Source organism: Aulonocara stuartgranti (genome assembly GCF_965226115.1).
Source record: "Aulonocara stuartgranti genome assembly, chromosome: 11".
Classification (NCBI taxonomy): Eukaryota; Metazoa; Chordata; class Actinopteri; order Cichliformes; family Cichlidae; genus Aulonocara; species Aulonocara stuartgranti.
In genome coordinates, this window is record NC_138947.1 from 24,681,016 (window position 1) to 24,702,386 (window position 21,371).

Sequence of the window (21,371 nt, forward strand, 5' to 3'; positions counted from 1 at the left end):
TATTTCAGCGTTGAGCTTTTGCAAATTTCACAGGACTTTGTGGGAAAAAAAACTTCAGTGACTTCTGAACAGCACACATGCACGCGTCTGTGTATTCCTGGGTGGTCTGAACTTTCCACAGTTTGGTTATCATCGGGGGTGGGAGTGTCGGGCTTTGGTTTGGTGACTGGTAGTGAATTGGAATTTGCTGGCACTTTGTGCCAACAAGGGAACTTCTAATCCATACCATCTAATTCACACAATGTGGGTTTGACTAGCACTTTAGTGTAACTGATTTGTTTGAATTTATGGTGCAAAAGCACTTTAATTGAAAGCATGTGACTAACAGGTCTGCATGCAATGATCCATTTAACATTTTAAATGTAACTGACTCATCAAATTCAGAACTAGTATCAGTAAACTAACATCTGCAAGATCCGAGCAGCTACACTTACTCCAACTAATAAAAAAGGCTAAGTATTTTCTTTTGGAGTCTTTCAAACTAATTTTGTGTCTCAAAAAAGAGCATCATTCCAAACATTATCCTGACTAAGCTATTTCATCTAATTCAGTTAAAAACTTCAGTTTGGTTGACTTACACTGGTACCTGGAAACTCCTGAGGTTTAATGAATGGTGCTATGGTAGCAACTAAATAAGCTGACACAGGCTGTATCTCGGTAGGAGCAAGATATTTAGCACGCTCTGTAAAAATGAAGAGTGAAGTAGTCGTGTCTGTCAAGACAGTAAGAATACTTATCTGAAAGTCTATGTTATACCCATTAAAATAGAAACGCTGGACCTCTTCATTGCATGATCTACAACATAAAAACAGCTATATTGGCAGGTTTTGTGAATTCTGCTCCACTCTGTAAGCATTTCACACACATGAAGTTTGAGCTAAATGAAGACATTTGTTCTTTTTCTCATCTTCTTGCCAGCAGGTCAAGTTCCACACCACTCTGGACACTGGCGAGGTTGTGTGGCACAGAAACTCTTGCCCAGACATCAGTTCCCACAGGATGAAACCCCGCCACTAGTTTGCAGACATGCAAATGTTTGAGTGAGAGAGACACTTTCCTTTGGGTCTGGCACTGTAAAATGGAGCTACTGTAGTGCAGTGCCGAAGGTGAGACTCACTGTGTGCTCCTGAAACAGGCATCGCATTTATTTTGCATTTTATGCAAGAATCGAGCAATTCAGAGAATAATGGCTTTCAATGGAAATGGCTAAGGCTAGTATATTACTCCTTTTGTACACATGCATAGCATCACCTCTGATAGAGCCCTGCAAACAGGCTAGCTTTCATCTGCCATTGCTGATAGTAAGTGTAGAAATCTTTTTTTCATCCCAGCATGAAAGCAGTTTCATAGAGCAGGGGTGCTTACACAACACAGAGGTGATGAACCTTAGCAGGCTCTCACCCCTGCAGAGTGTCATAAGACTGGCTACTTTGTTTTTATGTTTCACCCTTCCAGAGATGCTCTTTCTGCCCCACTGATCACATACAGCATACTACCAATAATTAGTGCAATTCATTGGCCCTTCATTTTTATCTTGGACTCTTAATACCAGTGAGAGAAACAGGAGGATGTAGGTGACCGACATGAAGTTTCCCTCTTTTTTTTTTTGAAAATATGAACTAAAAAAATATCAGCAAGAGGTAATATAGCTCAAGAAGCACCTTTTAAAAAGAGTTGAGGTCTTTAAAAAAAGGTCTGTGCATGCTGTAAGTTGCTGGTGTGCACCTCAGATGTTTATCTTGTTTATGCCCAGCAGTTGTCTTCATTACTTACATACTAGAGTGGGAAACTGTGACTCCAACCATTAACTCTGCTAGTGGTGTAATTAAAGTGCTCAGAGCATAACCATTATTTTAATAGGACACTTGTTGCAGATGAAAATGTGCAGCTGATTGGATTAATAACCTACGCTACTCCTTGATAGCAATAGATCAACATGATGATTGCTACTATAAATCTGATTAATCAAGAACATGTCAGCTCCGTCCAGGATCATGATCCGGCGTGAACTGTAGCTGCTCACATGATCAAACATGGTCAGAGCAGGACCTCCCATGCTGCAAAACTTCTAGGGTCAACTGATGTAAAGCAATGACAGCACAATAACTACACTAATCAGTGGTTATTATGAAGACTAATTCCTGAGTCACTCAGCCATGTCCCATACATTATCTAGTTCAGTGGAAGCTTATGAAGAGGGTAAGAGGTTGGAAAAGTACATTAACATATCCCAAGTGCAACTTTCCACCGGAGTGCTGCTGAGTCTAATAGTGCTGCACGGCACTTTAAACGAATGCTGCTGTTGCAAACATAAAATATGGAGAAATGTGCATGGACTGTTTTTAGTCTATTTTTTATAGTGAGTAAGACTGTTGTAAAGAAGTATGGCAAAACATGTTGCTTTCCTAAAATAGTGCAGAGGACGGCACACACTGTATACTGCCGCTGATGTGAAAACAGATATTTTATCATGGTATGATTTTTAAACGGTTTTAAACGGTTTATAAGTAGTTAAATTCAAGAGAAAGCATATGGGGCTATCATTGCAGCTGAATGTTGGAATCTAATGTGTTGATAAATTACATTGCACAGCATTATTTAAAGAACTTGTAAGATTCAGTATGACTGAAACAACCGTAAGACAAAACTGTGGCATGAAAATGTACCTCACATGTCTGCACAACGTAGCCAAACTGGCATTTCGTCTTAATTGAACTCCTCAAAAAAATTAGGGGAACATTTTTCAATCAGAGTACAGCATCTAGTTAGTTAAACTTCTCAGATATTATCTGGTCAGTTAAGTAGCAGAGGGGGGTTCAATCTACTTCAGCTGTTTTGGTGTTCATGAAATTAACAACAGGAGCACTAGAGGGGCAACAATGAGAAACAGGAATGGTTTTACAGGTGGAGGCCACTGACATTTTTTCCCCAACCTCATCTTTTCTGACTGTTTTTTCACTAGGTTTGCATTTGGGTAGGGTGAGTGACACTACTAGCACATACCTGGACTCTCGAGAGGTTACAAAGGTACTCCAACTCTTCCAGGACAGTACATCAATACGTGCCATTGCCGGAAGGTTTGCTGTGTTTGGTCTCTCTTAAGCATGGAGGAGAATCAGAGAGGTGGCAGTTACTCTAGGAGAGCTAGACAGGGTCATAGAAGTTCCTTAATCCATCAGCAGTACCAGCATCTGCTCCTTTTTGCAAGCAGGAACAGGAAAAACACTGCCAGATCTACAAAATAACCTCCAGCAGGCCACTGGTGTGAGTGTCTCTGACCAAGCAATCAGAAAGAGACTTCATAAGGGTGGCCTGAGGAGTCGGCATCCTCTAGTGAGCCAAGTGCTCACTGCCCGGCACCGTGGAGCCCGGGTGGCATTTTCCAGAATTGGCAGGCCCACCACGGGCGCCCTGTGTTTTTCACAGAGGATGGTACGTTCACCCCGAGTGACAAACAGGAAAGGGTCTGGAGAAGCTGTGGAGAACGTTATCAAATCAAATCAAATCAAATCAAATCACTTTTATTGTCACATCACATGTGCAGGCACACTGGCACAGCACATGCGAGTGAAATTCTTGTGTGCGAGCCCCACAAGCAACAGAGATGTGCAAACACAACAACACAAACGAGCAAAATACAAGAATGGCCAACCTGAAACTAATAAATATATGTACAATATATAATAGTGTATGTTGCCTGTAACATCATTCACTGATCTACCACCAACATTGGTGAATCAGTGATGGTCTGAAGAGGCATATCTATAGAGGGACACCAGACCTCTAGGGGCTAGTCAGCATTTAGACAACCTTTTGCACTCACATTTACACTCATGTGTAATTTAGAATCACCAATTTACCTTAGCCCTCTAACTGCATGTCTTTGGGAGGAAGCTAGGGTACCCAGAAAGAACCCACGCAAGCACAGGAAGAACACACAGAAAGCCCCCAGCCTGACGGGGGAGTCAAACTCAGGACTGTGCTGCCGAGCTGTTAGTCCAGAAGAAAAAAAGTAGCAAACCTATGATTACCAGGCTCGATACAGAATTTTCTTTGTATTTTTGCCCTTGATGGGTTGAACCACAACAAATAGCAATAGCATACATGTGGTGTGTGTATGCTTTTATGACCCCAGTGATTTTCCTGTCAGTTGAAGTCTTGTGTGATCTTGTTTTGTGAGTCGAAGCAACTAACCACTCATGCTAGATTGTATCACGTCATCTCAACAACAATAAATTAACTTGTTGAATTTCATGCATTGATATTGAGAATGACTGTTTTTCTAGGTGAAATCTGATGGGTTTTGTAGTGTTGCTTTATGTTTTTAAGCAGTGTATATTATTCTCACTTCTTATAAAAGGTGTAGTTTAAAAAAAAAGAACTATTTTTGCTTTTAAAATATACAAAAAGAAGATCGGTGAGGTTCAGCAGTGAATCCAAAACCAAAACCAGGCTGTAGTATCCATCTGCAAATATTTAGGGGAAACAGTGTTTCACACTGAGGTGATACATCCAAGGTGTTTGGATTGTACTAGACAATGTCAGGACAATAGCAGTAAAGACGTCGGTATTCTTCGACAGCGGTGCAGAGTTTTTGCAAATTCTGACTAACCCTTCAATCATCTACACTGCCTGGCAACCACCGTCTCCCATTGCTCCGCTCCACCTTCATCTCCGTTTCCCACCTCCCTTTACTCTTGCTCCGTGTCAGTTGCCATCAGTCTACCCCTCTGTGATGCGCTGAGAGGAATTCTACAGCTGCTGTCAGCTTATTGTGCACGCAAACACACAAAGACCCAAACACATAAGTACATCCATACATGCGTGAACAGACTCACACTAACGTACAAAGACACATATGCACATAAATCACACGAGAGCATGCACACAAAATCACATATGCTTACCACAAGCGTAGTCTGCTCTCACCAGACACGCACGCAGACCTTGATGACAGCTGCTATCTGCTTTAGCTGTTGAAATGATCGATCCTTAGGAGGAGAGTAGGTGTTTAGTTATTTTGGGGTGTTTTTGGTTTACTTTTGATGATGTGCTAATCCTACCTGGCATGATTGTCTGCCAGTGATATTTTTTCCAAGTAGGAAGTAGACAAACAAATGAGAGGAACTGATGGCTGATGCTCAGTGGTCTCAGACATCTTCTGGAAATTCTATTCATTCTGTGTTGCTGAAGCAGTAAAGATGCTCTTTGGGATTGTTAAAAATTAATTTTCGTACATATTTTAAGCAGTTAATGTCTTCTTTTCGGGCTCTTTCGGTGTCCCTTGTTCACATATAACCTTCAAAGAAGTCTAAAACAAGCTGTGCATCTGGAATGCGGCTGTTGTTTGATCAGCATCTTTCTGCAATTTGACTTTCTTCTGTATTCAGCCTCACCAAGTTCAGAAAACTTTGGAGAAAGTTTGTCCATCTTGCAATTCAAATATTTTTCCTCTTTGTATCTAGATGCACTTACACAGGTAAACAAGTGTGACTAGACCTCAGATACTAAAATTACGTGTCACAACATAAGCACGACATAAAAAAAAGGTTGCCTTTGGTCTCACTGAACAACTTTGATCACAATTTAGATCATCTGTCGAAGGCCAAGGTATTTCAAATGGCCGGGTTTTTGCTACAGGCAAACTTTAGATTTCCTCTAATTTTCTCTTTTGGACAGCAAAGACTTTTTCCTGGCAAACATCCCACACGGGTCAAATTTTTAAAATCTTTTTCTAACTGTACATGCATGCACTTTGATGCTAACACTTGTAAGATTGTTAAAAATCCTGTAATGAAATTTGGGGTGGGGGAGTCTGGAGACTTCTTGTGGGTTCTAAGCCACCTACTGCTAGACTGAAGCTTTAATCACTGGCATTTAATCTGGATTAAATCGTGGATTTGAAGGCATTGTATGTATGTGAAAGTATTCTTATATTTAACCTGTGATTAACCTGTTTTTCTTTACTTCAATAATGTGCAAAATGTTAATTTCCAACAATAACCATGATTGATGTTCTTGTTTTTCACTGCACTGTATATTTTAGACTATGTGCTGGAGTGAGTTCCCTTTATGTGTCAGTTCTCTGCCTTTGTACATCCACAGATGTTATTGAAGACAGACAGTAGGGCTTTAAGCCAAGCTGATTGAGACAGGAAGACAGAAGAACAAGCACTCAGACGTGCAGGCAGACTGAGAGGCCTACAGGAGCTCACAGGTTCGGGGGTCAAAACACTCACAGCACTTGGTGTATGTACAGGAGCTTTCTTTTTTCAGTTCCTTCAAACAATACAAACAACAAACAATTATTTCTCAGTCTGCCAGTTTGATCTGCCCACCCGCGCATCCCACAGTGAAGCATCCTGCCGTACATCCCAACAAAAGGCTGTCAGACGCCTTCGGGGGCCAAAGGTGTGGCAACTTTCCAGTCAGCTGTGAAGATCTGCACTTGCTGAACAAATATCAATCATTTGCTCACACAGATGTATAAGAGCAGCACATTTTCCATACATTCACATGATGCCAGACACACAGATGCAGAGTGAGTATTGGATTGCTGCGAGTGCACACATGTGTCTGAGCAAGGGGTCTGTGTAATAATGTAGAAGGGGGAGGAGGAGGACGAGGAGGGGTGCTTGCAGTGTCAGCTGCTGTTGTAAAGCACAGATTTCCTGAACCTCCAAACATATGGTAAGAATTGTATTCATGACGGCATTTTATCACTGATTAAACCCAGGATTGGCAAACAGAGGCAGAAATCTGGAAGTGGGTACTGTATATGTATCGGTTTTATAGGCTTATAACATATTACTCTCAGAATGAAAATGTTCTTGCATTTGCTTATCCTGCTTCCTATCTGTAGGGGACTATGGTTCAGGAGAAAGTTAGTTGTTGGTCACTGATTTCTAACTCACTGATTAACGTTCTGACGTTCAGAACAAATTAATCTGTCATACATGACAGCTATCACTAATGCAACATGACACAGGCCATCTGGAAGATTCATCAAACACTTTGCATTCCAGAGGGAAACAAATCCACAAGACCTGGTGTCATAGAGAGCTGAGTTCACTATTGGGTTAGCTTCTGTTCTTCTCTTCCTACCAATTTACCAAAGTAAACTTTCTATCTAGTGTGCTCTGCACCTGAACATCAAATCTATATGAGCTTTTAGATGCCAGTGTTTCTGTTACGAAAACCCATGCTATATGTAGTTAAATGCTTCTAAATATAAAGTCATCAAAATATGCCACCGTCTGATCTTTCTGCTTTGTAGAAATTAGAAACCATATGCAAAAATACATTTCATCCTCTGTGGACTCTATAAACCCTCTGGCTTGAAGATCACCTTTAATGACTTTCACTCTGATTCAGATGTTTTTTGACTCGGTGCCACAAAGATCACTCTGTAAACACCACACATTTATTTCCCCTGCCGTACAGCAGAGATCTCATCTGTTTTTTCTTTTAGGATGATAAAATACTTCAGAATATGAAACAAGTGCTCCCGATGCGTTGGCTCCCACACTCCTGAGCACTTCTATGAATGACTGCAGGGAGTTCAGAAATGTTGGCACGCTGCCTATCAGTGCAGCTGTGGAATATTGGAGAGATGGGAGAACGGCAAGCGGATTAAACGGGGTCAGTGGTTAAATTTCAGACTGTAAACCATCACAAATTACTGATTACCTGCTCCGGGGTGTAATCTCTGAATCGCGTTTGGACCACTAGATCCACATGACTGGATTCATATATTCGAACCTGACCTTATGGGGGACATAAAGAAAACCATTTTTTTGTGTGTTTGTTAAATATCATAGCGACCATGTAAGCTGAGAAGTAGAACATCTCTCAAAGCAGGTGCCAAATGTGATTGGCTACAGGCTGTAGCCTGCTTAGGGTAAGCCCCCCTACACCAGAAAACACTCACACAGAGTATTGTGCGCAGAGCTCCCTCGTCGGGCTCCCAAGAGAAACATATTCGGACTCTGTGCGATTTTTACAGGAGTCTGCCATTGCCAAGATGAGATGCGGCCTATTTAAGACAATCACATAATTTCGTTGGGAGTCAAAAGGATCCGTGGTGGTCACTGGGTAGAGAGAGAGGGGGAGAGAGCGGCCGAGTGAGCGTAGCTATGAGGGAGGGAGGGAGAGAGAGGGGGGGGGGGGGGGAGGTTGTAGGGCTGTCTGAGTGGAAAGAAAGAAAATGACTTGCCGGGAGAGAGGACTGGAGTTCAAGCAGTTTACCGCGATTGGAACTCCGCATGGAAATAAATGGAGACCAAAGTGGTTAAACTGAAGCCTGCATGCGAATCTCTTTGATGCTTCATTCATCTAAAGCAGAAGTGCTGCCTCTGCTGCTGCTGTTGAATTGTTTTATTTAAGATATCGATACTGCTGGGAGGTGTGTTAAAAGTGATCCACGGACATGAATTTCTTGCGTTTGTCTTGCGCAGCGTGCAGAAACTGGAGACCGTCGTTTTTCCACCTGCTGTGGTTTCTCACCCTGGGCAACGTAAGTCTGCGTGCATGCTGCTCATAAAGTTTTCAGGAACTCAAATAAGCAAGTGCTTTCTGCATAATTACTCAAACAAGTTCATTTGCACTTCTTCTCGCGCAGAGCGTTCTTATGAATGCTGGTGCTGACAGTGCCGAATGTGATCAAGGCGCATCTATTCTGCTACGGTCTCTCAATTTACCTCAAAACACAGGTAGGCTTTAAACAAGAAAAACAGAGGGGGTAAGTGTTGATGTGTTTTTGCCACTGTAATGATGTTTTTGTGGGTTGCTGGTCTGTTTTATGCTTTTCAGCTGAATTAAGACAATAAATACTTCTCGCTCGCTCACCCATAAAGCGGTCAGCAGCATCAAACGGCGCTCACCTGCGTTGTGCGTTACCGCCATTCACCGCTGGGGGGCAACCTGTACCCTGACTCGGAGTCACTAGTTGGTGCATGCTGCAGAGGATCTCAAACTGTGGTCTACAGCAAAATAAGGAATTCTTTCATTCTGTAAAAGTCGTTTCACTTATTTCACGTTACATGAAAGGAATTATTTATTAACGTGTCAAGTCAACAAAAAAACACACACACACAATAAAAATGGCTCCCAGAGCAATCTAGCTGGGACAGTGACCAAACTCTTCCTTGAGGATGCAGTGATGCCTGCTTTGTCAATTATTAGTGCCAGCAGTTAAGAGCGAGGCTTTCATCTGTTCTTGTTTTTGTGGATCTAACCCCATGTGGTGTGATGACTCAGCAACTTCTTTGCAGTTCTCTACCAGATCTTTTGTTGTTGTTGTTGTTGTTGTTACCATGAAAGTGCATAAATATGTCTGCATAAATGAACTCTCTGTGAGCACATGTGCGGATGATCTGAAACAGAAAGGAATGGGAAAGCCCTCGCTTGTGTTTTGAGTTAGTGTCATAGGCAGCGCTTCAACAATTACTTCTCCTTGTTAATGTGTCAACATTCATATGTTAGAACGAGTTCATATGCAGAATTCATATTTTCATTCCTTTATCATCTTTAAGCCAAGGTGCCCACTGGCTGAAGACTTCATCAGTGCTAATGGCACTCAGGAGCCACTAAACCAACAAACCAACAACTGCAGGATCTTGTCTCAGCCTTGTCTGTCTCTCTCTTTCTGTGTGCATGTGTGTGTGTCTGTGCGTGTGTGTGTATGTGTACTCTGTTCTCGCGGACTCTTTGTTTGTATACTGTCAGACATGGGTCGCCGCAGCTGTTTTTTGTGTGAGGGTGGGACAAGCAGTTAACTGGAAGCAACTGTGTGTCTATGCATTCGGGGGATGTGGACAGAGGCAAAGACAGAGAGGACCATTTTCTGGGTTTGCTTAAGAGCTTTGCTTTCCGCATAGAAAATGCTTGAGACTTGGGGCATGTGTTTGCTCTTTGCAGTCCTGTAACTCTGAGATAGATAAGACTGGTGACATGTCAAGGCTTTGCTTCCTGCCTTGGCTGCCCATGCTAAAACTTATGCAGTCGTAGCAAATCAACGTGCTTTAAATAATTCACCCGCTGCTGAGGACAGGGTGCTGTGTGTAGATACACTGAATGACCAAGATGCACCAAAAAGCAGGCATTGGCACAGGCAGGGATGACACACAGTCTGCCACCCTGCATGTTTTTCCCACTGCCAGAACCTGTCTGTCTTAGTGCTATATATACTCATTGTTAGGTCTTGCTAAAGCAGGTCAGCCTGTACGGTAACTGGGACATGCCCTTATTGACTGTCCAATGTTGTTGTTATTTCTGTGCACTTTAACCTGAAAAAAGTGACACCGTATCACTTTTGCATGGCTAAACACATTTACAGTGGCCATTCCAGTACTGTGCCAAAATCAGCCATGATGCTCTTATGTCTGTTTGCTGCCAGATTACTCTTAAAGCATCAACTGTAAAATGTTTTAAGCTGTGTGACTTAAAACACGACAGCATCGAGTGTCCCTTTTAACTAAGTTCCCAGGACAGTAACAAAAGTTATGGTAAAAATGAATAAATAAATAAATAAATAATTTAAAATGAGAGCGATCATGCACATTTAACACAGAGCAGTGCATTGGTTAGTGCAGTCACTTCACAGAAAGCAAGTCCTCTGTTTGAATCCAGTGTGTGTGGAGTTTGCATGTTCTCCTCGTGTCTGCGTAGGTTCCCGTAAGTTCAACTTCCTGCCACAATCCAAAAGTAATCTTAATTGTCCTTTCTTAACTGGTTATATCTGTGAATATCCATGTGAATGGTTGTCTGTCTCTGTGTGTCAGCCCTGTGACAGAGTGGTGACCTGTCCAGGATGTACCCTGTATGGATGGATGGATGGATGGATAGATGGCTGGCCATCATGCACCTTTTCTATATATATTTCAAGTATATGCAAGAGTGAATATGTTCATTTCTTATAAAAGATGTCCCTTAGTCTGTTCTGCCATTCTTACTCCTCAGATGACCTTAAGCAATATTCTCTGTCACATGATTTTTCCTCAAAATGAAACTTGGACCAAGGCAGGGAGTCAGTATAAAATCAGCTACTTTTGATTTGACCTTTTGAGGAAAGCCCGTTAATTCTTATGATCACAGCATGATTAGACTTTTAACTGGACTACAACACAAGGGCTGACAATGACATTCAACCATCTCCCTTTATGACTTGCTGTTATCCAGTTTGAGCTATATAAAAGAAATAAAGTACTTGGTCAAACATGATTCACTCTCTACTAAAAGGCCTGGAATTGTCTAGAAAGCTTCCTTTTCTCGTAATCCTCTTTTGACCCCGTCAGCAAAAGTAAATGAGGCAGGCAGAGGAGAGCTAACAAAGAAAAGCAAAAAGCTGTAGTTTTAGACCGTGTTGTAACCAAGGCAGCAGCTGACACAATGTGCAGCAATTCACAATTAATTATGTTGACACAACAAATTAGTATAGATTTACCATGAGGCTAAACATTTATTTTTTGTATCTGTAAAAATATAGTCTTCTCTCATCACAGTTAAAACCTCTCAGCAGGCTTTCAGTTGCATAGTTCCAAGTTAAGAAATGTCTTTATATTTAATATGTCCACATTAAAAGACTAGATATAGTTGCTTTTTGTGGCTGCCTTTTTTGTGGGTGTTGTGATTGCAATTTTCACTCAGTGTTTCATTTGTCTTTTCACATTTCCTGTCCCTTTCCTTGCCTCTTCTTCCTTCAACATCCTTTATCTCCAGAATATGAGATTGTATCTCCATATGAGGTCGACCACCAAGGCGCTTACGTCTCTCATGAAATTGCCCACCACCAGCGCAAAAGGCGGCGCAGATCCCTCGCTTCAGACGCAGACTCATCTGTCGCTGAAAGCATCAGCGAAACAGTCCACTTCCGACTCAGAGGCTTGGGGCAGGACTTCCACATGGAGCTGAGGGACGCCTCGGAAAGCCTGATTGCACCTGGCTTCACCATCCAGGTCCTGGGAAAGAATGGCACCAAGAGCCTGAGGGCCTACCATCAGGATGACCTCTGCTTTTACCAAGGGTCACTGAGGTCAAGGGTCAACTCCTCTGTGGCACTATCCACATGCATGGGGATGGTGAGTCAAAACAAAGATGGGCTGCAGGATGGGTTCTGAAGATAAGAAAGGAAAGTCAGTAAATAGTTCAGATAAAGGGTGTGTGTGCATCTGTATCAGTCAAAAAGACTTCACGGTAAATTCATCATAAAAGTGCATCTCAGGGACATTTTTATATTGCTTAAGTTTTGGCAGCATGTAGGTTTAGCAGTGAGTTCTCTAATTGCACTCAATGACCGAGAAAAAAAAACGAGCTTGGGAGCCAAAGAAATTTGGCTCATCCTGGGACCGCTGATACTATAAACACTGAGTGTCAGAGTTCTTGTCATGGCAAAACCAGGGAGGCAGAAAGAGAGAGGTTATTGACCTTTTTTGGATTTCAACACAAAGTTTGGAATATAGTAACTTAACACCCCGAGACAAAAGACAGACAGTAAATTCAATTCAATTGCAATTCTTTCATTGTGAGACGCCATACTTTTTGATGAAACATTATGACTCTCGACAGTATGCTTCTATGGCTGTCTTTCACACAGTTCTTGAGTCAGTCCATTGTCTGTCTGATGTGCAGAGAAAATTGACTTAAATTGACTTAAAAACCCACCGAATAAGTTGGCAAAACATACACAGGAGGTTCTCGTTCCAGCGTGTCATGCATTATTAGTTGTAAGTCGGCTAATGAATAACTAATGGATGGAAAAGCTAAGCTTCATGTTCACATCATGCTTGCTACAAGCCAGGAAAATTCTAAAAATACACATGGGCCAAATATGCCATGACAATGTTTTGATGGTATTTTATCTTTACGTTTAGCACATGGCGTTTACTACACGGATATAAAAATATTTTGAATATTCCTCCAACAACGAGAAGCACCTTTGCATCATCTTGAAGGCCGCAACATTTGCAGCTGTCACTGCTTAAAGAGGATTGAAATGGGTGCAAATCCAATCCAGGTGAAATTAAACTCTGAGCACTCTAAAAGCTACACAGACAGTAAGCGGATATCCACATGCGAACCTGAGCAGATTTATTGGTGTTTAAATGATCAGCTGTATTTGTGTGTTTGGTCAGAGTGAAGCTCGGTATCTGCTCTAGCAGTGTTTGGAAGCAATTTTATTTTTCTTTCTACTCGTTAATGTATAATAAGTCCATCTTTTTTAGGCATAAAAGTCATTATTATGCAGTTTGGGCTAAAAATGCTGACTGAATCAATCTGAATTAAATCCTCTGGACTAGTTTACATTCTGTTTAGATTTACTGGCTAAATTCCAGTTCTCGCCTTGGTGGTCCTCCTGTGCTGCATGAACATAAAGAAGAAATTACTGCAATAAGCTCAAGTGAGGTAGTGCCACGCTAAGACCCCAAGTGTTATATTAACCCTCTTAGCAGTCTGGACTAGAGAACAAAGGACTTAATTAATACAAAAACTTACCTACACACTTTTTCGTTTTGAAGTCAGCATGTTCTTTACGCTGGCTGCCAGTAGAGTTTAAAATGACCGTATGTACACACACAGAGCACTAAATCACCAGGCTCGAGATTATTTCTTACAAAATAGACTGCTGCTTGCAGTCTTCGTTCACAGGCTCAGCATGTGTTAGTTGTTTCACACATTTGACTGTAGACTAGTGGAGACAGAGCCTTTCAGCCTGTGGCACTTGTGGCACAAGGCATTGGAACGGTCTACCATTACAGCTATGTTTAGTTGACTCAAACCTTTTTTGTTCAACCAGACTTTCTGTTGAGAATTTTATTGATTTGTTTGGCCTTATTGTTTCTTTTTATTTGCTATTATGCCACTTAATTTCATTATACATTCTACTCTTTTTCTGTTGTACAGCTGAAGCTTGGTAAAAAGAAGAGAAGTTCTCAAGTGTTCCTCATTTTGTTCTTCAACATCAGTGGAATGCTTCATTTGTCAGTTGACATCCGTTAGTGAATGCATTCAGGCCAGTGGGATATAAGCTTTCATCTGAAAAAGAAATATTGTTTGAACTTGTTTCTTTTCACAGTTTTACCAAAAGCAAATTCCCCTAAAAACCAGTTTGACCACATTTCACTTAAGCATGGCTTTTAGTGTTTTTAATTAGGCTAAAATAAATTCCATGTTGGTTTACTGTTTATATTTCATTGTAAGGGACCACTGCTGTGTCTGAGAATTGCCCTCTAAAACTACAGGCAGAGAATGGCACATTTCCAGGGATGCTTCTCTTCTTCTGTGTGTGTGTGTGTTTGTGTGTGTGTGTGTGTGTGTGTGTGTGTGTGTGTGTGTGTGTGTGTGTGTGTGTGTGTGTGTGTGTGTGTGTCTACATTTCAGAGCAGATCCCAATAAAAGATCCAGCCAAAAGGTCCAGGGTTGCAGAGTCTGTAAATGTTGTTCTCACGGCTGAGGCGGGCTAGGACAGACTGGGTCAGGGCATCATTGGGAATTTGGCTTTTTCTGATGTGAAGTTGGGAAGTGCAAAGCAATATCAGCAGGCAAAAGTATTTAGATTCTAGGGAAAAGATCAAGCTGGTTACTGATTTTCAAAAAAAGGGAAGAATGCATTTTATTAAGCGCTAAACTGCATATAAGAATTTTTCTGCATACGTTTTAATATTTAACTTCACCACTGTCACACAGTCAGTGTTGATACATAAGATGAGTTTTTGCACTAAAGACCTACATACCTATAGGGTTAAACTGGCTGTGCATAGTGCCAGTCTTTTAGGGACTTAAGCCATTTACATTGTTACGTTGTGGTGTCAACGTACATGATACCTCAACGGATTTTAAAATGAAGATGTTTAGATTGATTTAACGTTAATATAAGCTTTGGTTAAGGTTCAAAGTTCTTGGACAAGTGTTCAAGTCCAGCCAGTTAATCTAAGTGTGTGTGCGTGCTACAGATGTTGCATACAACTGGTCAAAACGTCATAACAGAGTTCACTGTACTTGAAAGCATATGGGAGACCTTGCACTTTGGCCAGTTTGCTTTAGCAAGGAACTGGTAAATATTGACCGGAGCAGCACTGCACCTGGACTCCAAATGCGCAGTGATACAACTTAGATTAGACTCTTTCATCACATTTGTTTGCGCTGTCATTCTTAAAAAAAATAAAATAAAATTAACACCATCCATCTGTGTTTAGAGTAAGCTGCAGGGTTAGGGTTTCTCACGCTGGCTAATCGACGCCAACAGAAGGATAATGAAAGATCAGAGTGAAAAGGAGTGACATTGACGAAGAATATAAGGGTCGTTGCTCCCTCCCTGGAAGTTTGAAGTGCTAAAATTCTTCTTGCAGGCAGTGTAACATTGTTAAAGCCTATTTATAATTTGCCTTTTCAACTCTCATCTTCTGGCAGCCCATGCAGTTGATGACAGGAGGGTGATCAGCCGTAAAAATCTCTGACTTACAAGCAATGAATTGATGGAATAAAAGTTTCAGGCCAATCCCACTGATCACCTGCCAAAGGGTTTCTTACACCAGCACACACACATGGAACAGCCCATCATAAAACAGTTCCTTCTCTGTGTCGACTTTATGCTGCAGCATGATATGCTTTAGTCCTGCTTTTATGGATATGAGGCTATTGAGGAGTGATATGCAGAAATTGTTCCAATCTGGTAACTTTCTTTTCATCCCTATGCCTACATATGGCATCTTGTGCAATTTTTGGTCCAAACAAAGGGGAAAAAAGATGTTATTCCTGAGATCTTGAAACAGAAGACAACTGGAGTTCTTTAGGTTTGTGATGACATTTTACCTCTCATCCAAGGTTTCACAGGGATTTCATCCTTAACCCAGAGGTGATGGTAATGACCCATGCCTTATTTCACACCTTGAGATAACTCACATGATCAATAGTAGGTCAGTGACCTCAAGACCACTTCCAAAGGGGACAACCCCTTACTAGGGGTAAATAGCCATTTTAGACCTGTAAAAGCATCCTGGATAAGAGGTGAAACATCTTCATACACCTAAAGAACTCCAGTTGCCTTCTTTTTCAAGCTTTGTTGAAAAACCTACTCAGACACAAGATGTTTAGCATGCCGAACTAATATGTTGAACATCGTTATTGTCATCCAGCCTACCTAACAGCAGCTAGTTGACATTGTGAACTCACCAGCATGGTGGCAAAACGTAAAAGAATGTTGTAAGCCTCACAGAGCTGCAAGCATGATTTTTATCTGTAAATATGTTAACTTTGAGACTTGGCTGTCTGCAAACCCCATGCTGGAACCTGCTAGCTTAAATTATTGAGTTATTATGATTCATTTTCTCAAATATTTTTCTGTATGCAGCATAGCAGCAGCACTGTACTACCAAAGTAACAATTTGGTCTTATTGTGCCTTTTTGTATGCTATTTAATCTCCTGCTAATTTGCATCCATGAACATTACACAAAGGTATGCATAATAACCTTTTTTCAACTAGTAACTACTAATAAGCAACTGCTTACTCTCTATACAGTATGTCCTTTTTTCACATCTGTACTTTAACCCTGTGCTTCACCTACATCTGTATCAGTTTGGCTAATTTTACTCAGACTTGTAAAGCACACCTTCCTTTTGTATCAAAGGGAAATTCTTAATGTCCTGCCACTACAAATCACTTGGAAGGTATGTGTTTTCCACTTGTAAAAGGATGGGTGTGTTTCTTGCCTCGGGGCACGCAATCATGGTAATAATAGAATGCTGCACATTTCTTCCACCTCTGGGATTTCCAAGCGAATATGAGGGATGGGTCTACTGATGTTAGTGAAGCTTTGAAAAGCACATAGTGTGGTCTTGGCAGGTTGCGATCACCATTTCTCAGTAGATACTGTGCACCCAATGATGTGAGAACAGTTTTATCAAGGCTTCATCATTCATGGTTTCCTCCACCATACCACGGAGATTAAGTAATGAGGACCTCCAGTTTGTGTAATCCGTGCTGGATATTTTGGATACAGTGGGAATCTCTAATTCGTAAAGAAATGCGCATTAAACTAAAATATGACCCGAGAGAGCAATTCACAGTTGTTCAGTTAACTCTGTCAACGCAAAGCTCACAATCTGAATCCTTGTCTTCGGCTGCTGGAAGTGTAGCCATCGTGGAATCAGTGTGGATGACAAATAAAGCATTGCAGCATCATCTCTTGAAGCACTTTGTTCTGTCAAAAGATGGATTGTTTGGAAATGTGAAGCCTTGTGTTTGAGATGCCAAAGTTGCCACGTATTTTTGTCGAGGACAGCGAGGAGGGGTAGAGATAAATAACGACAGAAACATATACAGCCTACAGTCAGGTGCATCTTGTAATGCACTGAGCGCTTCCCTGCCTCATTTCCGTTTTCCTTCTGTTTCTTGCCCGCCTACTCCCCCCCCCCCCCCCGTTCTTGTTGCTGCTTGTCTGGATGAGTCTGACACAGAGTCCAGCTGTCTGCGCCCTCCCAAGTAGTATTTCAGCATTTTATGACTGCTATTTGCACTTCATACTGCGTACTGTGTAATCCGATGACTTTGGCTATTTAGGAAAGGGACCAGTGTGACCTAATCTCTTAACATAGCAGCCTGCACACACACGCTCACGTACGTATTAAATTAAAGAAAGTGCATGTATGTTGTTTGTGCTCAACTCAAAAACTGCATAAAAAAGATAATCTGTTTTTGTCTGTAACGACATCCTTTAGCTTTGTTTAAATTCATTGCACACACAGTACAACACCTCTGCGTGTCTAGTTTTCTGTCACTGAAACTTGATGTATTCAGTAATAGAACACTTAAAATGAAATCAGCATATTTTAGAAGAGCTCACAGCCAACAGTTAAATACTGTGGTATCAACATCTGGATTGGATATCTGAAGCACAGGACAAAATACATTGACAGCATTTGTAAAACAATTAGATGCATTGATCTATCCTTCCAGAGAAACAGTCCTTTCAGTCTATGTGACAAAATGCAGATGAGAGGAAACAGGATAATATGTGGAGGAGTGACTCATGGTCCTTTTTATGATGGAGCTCCAGACACAAGCATATTAGCTGCTCATCCCTAACTTGGCTTTGCGATGCTTTTGAAAGAGCTTTTCATGCGCTCATTTAAAATATTAAAGCGACACTGATGATTTGACCCAGGGAAAAAAGTGAAGTTGCATAGACAAAATATTGAAATGCCATGACATGGCAGTAAGCTACCATGGTCAGCTCCAAAAATCACTTCGTATATGTGTAGACAGATATCTGGGAACTGCTGTGTTACAGCAATGCTGAAAAGACAAAGCAGCCAGTATACACAAACTGTAAGATACTTTAGTAAAAGAGTAAAAGAGTGAACACTGTCACTTTGAAATGTGGCCATAGCTATCTTGTTGTTCATGCTTGCTGACATGTCTCCAGTGGAAAGCCTTTGGCTTCGGTTGAAATGGCGAACCACTTGCTCTTGAACTGTTTGCTTCATGTATTGTACTGTAAATGCTGTTACAGCGAAGTATCATATGCAAATGTAAACAAAAGTGGAAATTAAAGGTTTTTTCTAACCACATGACTTATAAAGTTGGCAACATACAGCTGCAAATAAGTCAAATTTAAATAGTGCAGCTCTGAAAATATCTTCTCTGTAGATACAGTTCTTTTTGAGACTGAATGTCAGCCAGATTTCCCTGCGCTGTCTAAACTACTGCTATTAGCTATCAAAAGATGTCTGTTTCTATAACAACCGCAAGCTAAACAGTCAGTACACATGCTGCAGGTTTAAATCCTATGGTTAATGTTCTCTCACTCAATAGGTTTCCTTTCTTGACTGTCTTGTTCATTGCAATGGATTGACTAAAAATAACCACATACAACAACAAAAAAAATGATGAAAAGGGATTTTTTTTTTAATGTTCTTGGCAGTCTTTCCCCTGTAGAGCTTCTTTATCATATCACCACACTAATGCCCCAGTGTTCAATCCCTGAACCACCCACACAGAAAAAATAAATACTTAGCATGTGAAGTTCTGATGGTTGGCGGCAGCACAGTTCAGGTCAGAGGCCTCATCGTGACTTGGAACCAATTGTTGACAATTGTCTGTGATTACACAGCGCCGGGGCGGGTGCCATGTGGAATCACGCACCGGTTGTCACATGTGATATAAGCAACAATCCTGGCTGGGGTATTTCTTGACCGTTGGCGGGCCAGCAATGGTGGAAGGTGGTAACGTTTTAGTAAGCCTCTTTCTCACTTCTTTCTTTCCCTCAATAACTGATCACGCACCCTCATCTTTCTGGCATGGAATGTTTTGCTGATGTTAATGCCAGAGAAGGTTTGCAACTTTGCAGTTATTGAGTCACCAGAGCGTTGGCGACCGTTGCGCATTTTCCGCTTCAGCATTCGACAACTTTACGTGGTCTGGCTCTTTGCGGCTGTTGCTGTGGTTCCTAAACGCTTCCACTTTGCAAAAATACCACTTAAAGTTGATTGTGGAATATCTAGAAAGGAAGACGTTTTACAGACTGACTTCTTGCAATGGTGGCTTCCTATTATAGTACCATGCTCGAATTCAGTGAGCTCTTTAAAACGAGCCACAATTTTTTTTGTAAAAGAAGATTGCATGGTTAAGTGCTTGACTTTTACACTCGTGGCAATGGGACTGAAAACAGCTGAATTCAAAGACTAAGCAGTCTAGGCCTACATTTGTGTCCATATAGTGTTGCTGTTTGTAGGTAGCTTTCATCTGTGAAACACCAGTTACTGTATAGTGGGAAATGATCATTATCTGAATATGGGACATCTGTAAATAACAACTGCTCTCCTCTGGCTTGAGCATACAACTTGACAGTAGGATTTGAAAAGTACCCCAGCAGCCTGCCCCTCTACCCCATTTTACCATTAATGTCACACTCTAGGAATCATGTGGTCAGTTGGATATATAATTCTTTCATTTACCTGTGTTAATATTCATAATTTGATAATATTGCAAGGAATATGCCATTCTGACAGCTGTAGAACCAATCATGCTAATTACTTCATAAATGCACAGTACTGACAATAACTTTTTTTACTACAGTATGTGATTAAAGCTGTAAACTGCATGGTCATTGTGGTCATAGCTGACACATCTGTATCGACCTCATAGTTTTCACATGCAAAGCTCAACGCGGTACTTTCCATAGACTCTGCTTCGCTAGTTCTCTGACCTGTATGAAGGGTAAACGGCCCAGGTTGATGAGTGATGATGAAAAAATTGGTTCTGAAGACCTTGTCAGCATGAAAGACATCACTGTTTGAAATTTGCTCCTGCGAGTCTAACTTATTGCTACCAGAGATTCCCCTACTTAGAGATATGGAAACATCTGCAGACATCTACACATGCAGACTTTTGAGTTTCACATTTATGAGCCCTGATTTTCCAGCTGTCTCTCCCACTGTTTTGTCTCACACACAAACTTCCACTTTGTACTGTGTAAGGACTGACTTATGCACATACACACACAAAGACACATTAATACACACTCACTACCTCACCACTGCAACTGTGTCACTGTGTCTCTGTTAGCCAGCATCTGACTGCAGGGATGAAGGGCCTCATACTCCACTCACAGTGAAACAAAATGAAAGAAAAAAAGCAGTGGCGACTGTAGTCATTTAAACATATTTTAGGGAAATGGTTGTAACTGCCAAGTGCAGTTAAAGTACAAACACTACATGCCAACTGACTGTCATCACAAATGTGGTGCATGTTTAGAGAGACTGAGAGTGAAAAAGAGAAGAAGAGAGCAAGGGAAACCATCTCCAACTGTCTGAATCTGTTGTGTTGATAGAAGTTTATTGAAAAGCTGAATATGAAAGCTGAAATGTCTCTTTGACACAGACAGGGATAGAGGGAAAAATAAAGCGAGAATAACGTCAGCTTAAAAAAATATTGTGAATAATTGTCACTGTAAAATGTAGAGATTCAAAAAGGCTTTTGACTCAGTTTATCCACTGAGATTAATAACAACATGCCACTGCTACAATTCAGACTGACCCAGTTAGAACATTTATAAATGAAAATTGCTGTGTCCTTAAATATGTGCAGATATATTGACAGTCATGTGAAAAATAACCATTTCACAAGATTCTATGCAATTCTTGAAGAACTAAGTACACCCCATTATTAAGTAGCGTGCATAATGACCTTTGGCAGCGTTAACCTGAAGTAATTCTTTAAGACTTTTGTGGAGGAAATTTGGCCCTCTTCTTTACAACTTTATGGGCATTCATTTATCTGCAGCTTTCTTAAGGTCCTGCCAAAGGATTTAAAACCTTGTTGGGGTCTGGACTTTAACTGTACAACTGCAACACCTTGATTCATCCCTACTCCGAC

The 21,371-nt window shown here is 41.1% G+C and overlaps 1 protein-coding gene across 3 annotated transcripts in view; it reads left to right on the plus strand.

Annotated features, from left to right (window-relative positions):
• Nucleotides 1–8,185: 8,185 nt before the first annotated feature.
• Nucleotides 8,186–21,371, plus strand: part of adamts16 (ADAM metallopeptidase with thrombospondin type 1 motif, 16) — a 52,393-nt gene continuing 39,207 nt past the window's right edge. For all 3 annotated transcript variants that reach the window (XM_082551186.1, XM_082551185.1, XM_082551187.1), the window contains exons 1-3: nt 8,186–8,515; nt 8,621–8,711; nt 11,719–12,077. In XM_082551186.1, coding sequence (XP_082407312.1) covers nt 8,429–8,515; nt 8,621–8,711; nt 11,719–12,077 — 537 coding nt within the window. In that variant the 5' untranslated portion in view covers nt 8,186–8,428. The remainder of the gene's footprint in view (nt 8,516–8,620; nt 8,712–11,718; nt 12,078–21,371) is intronic.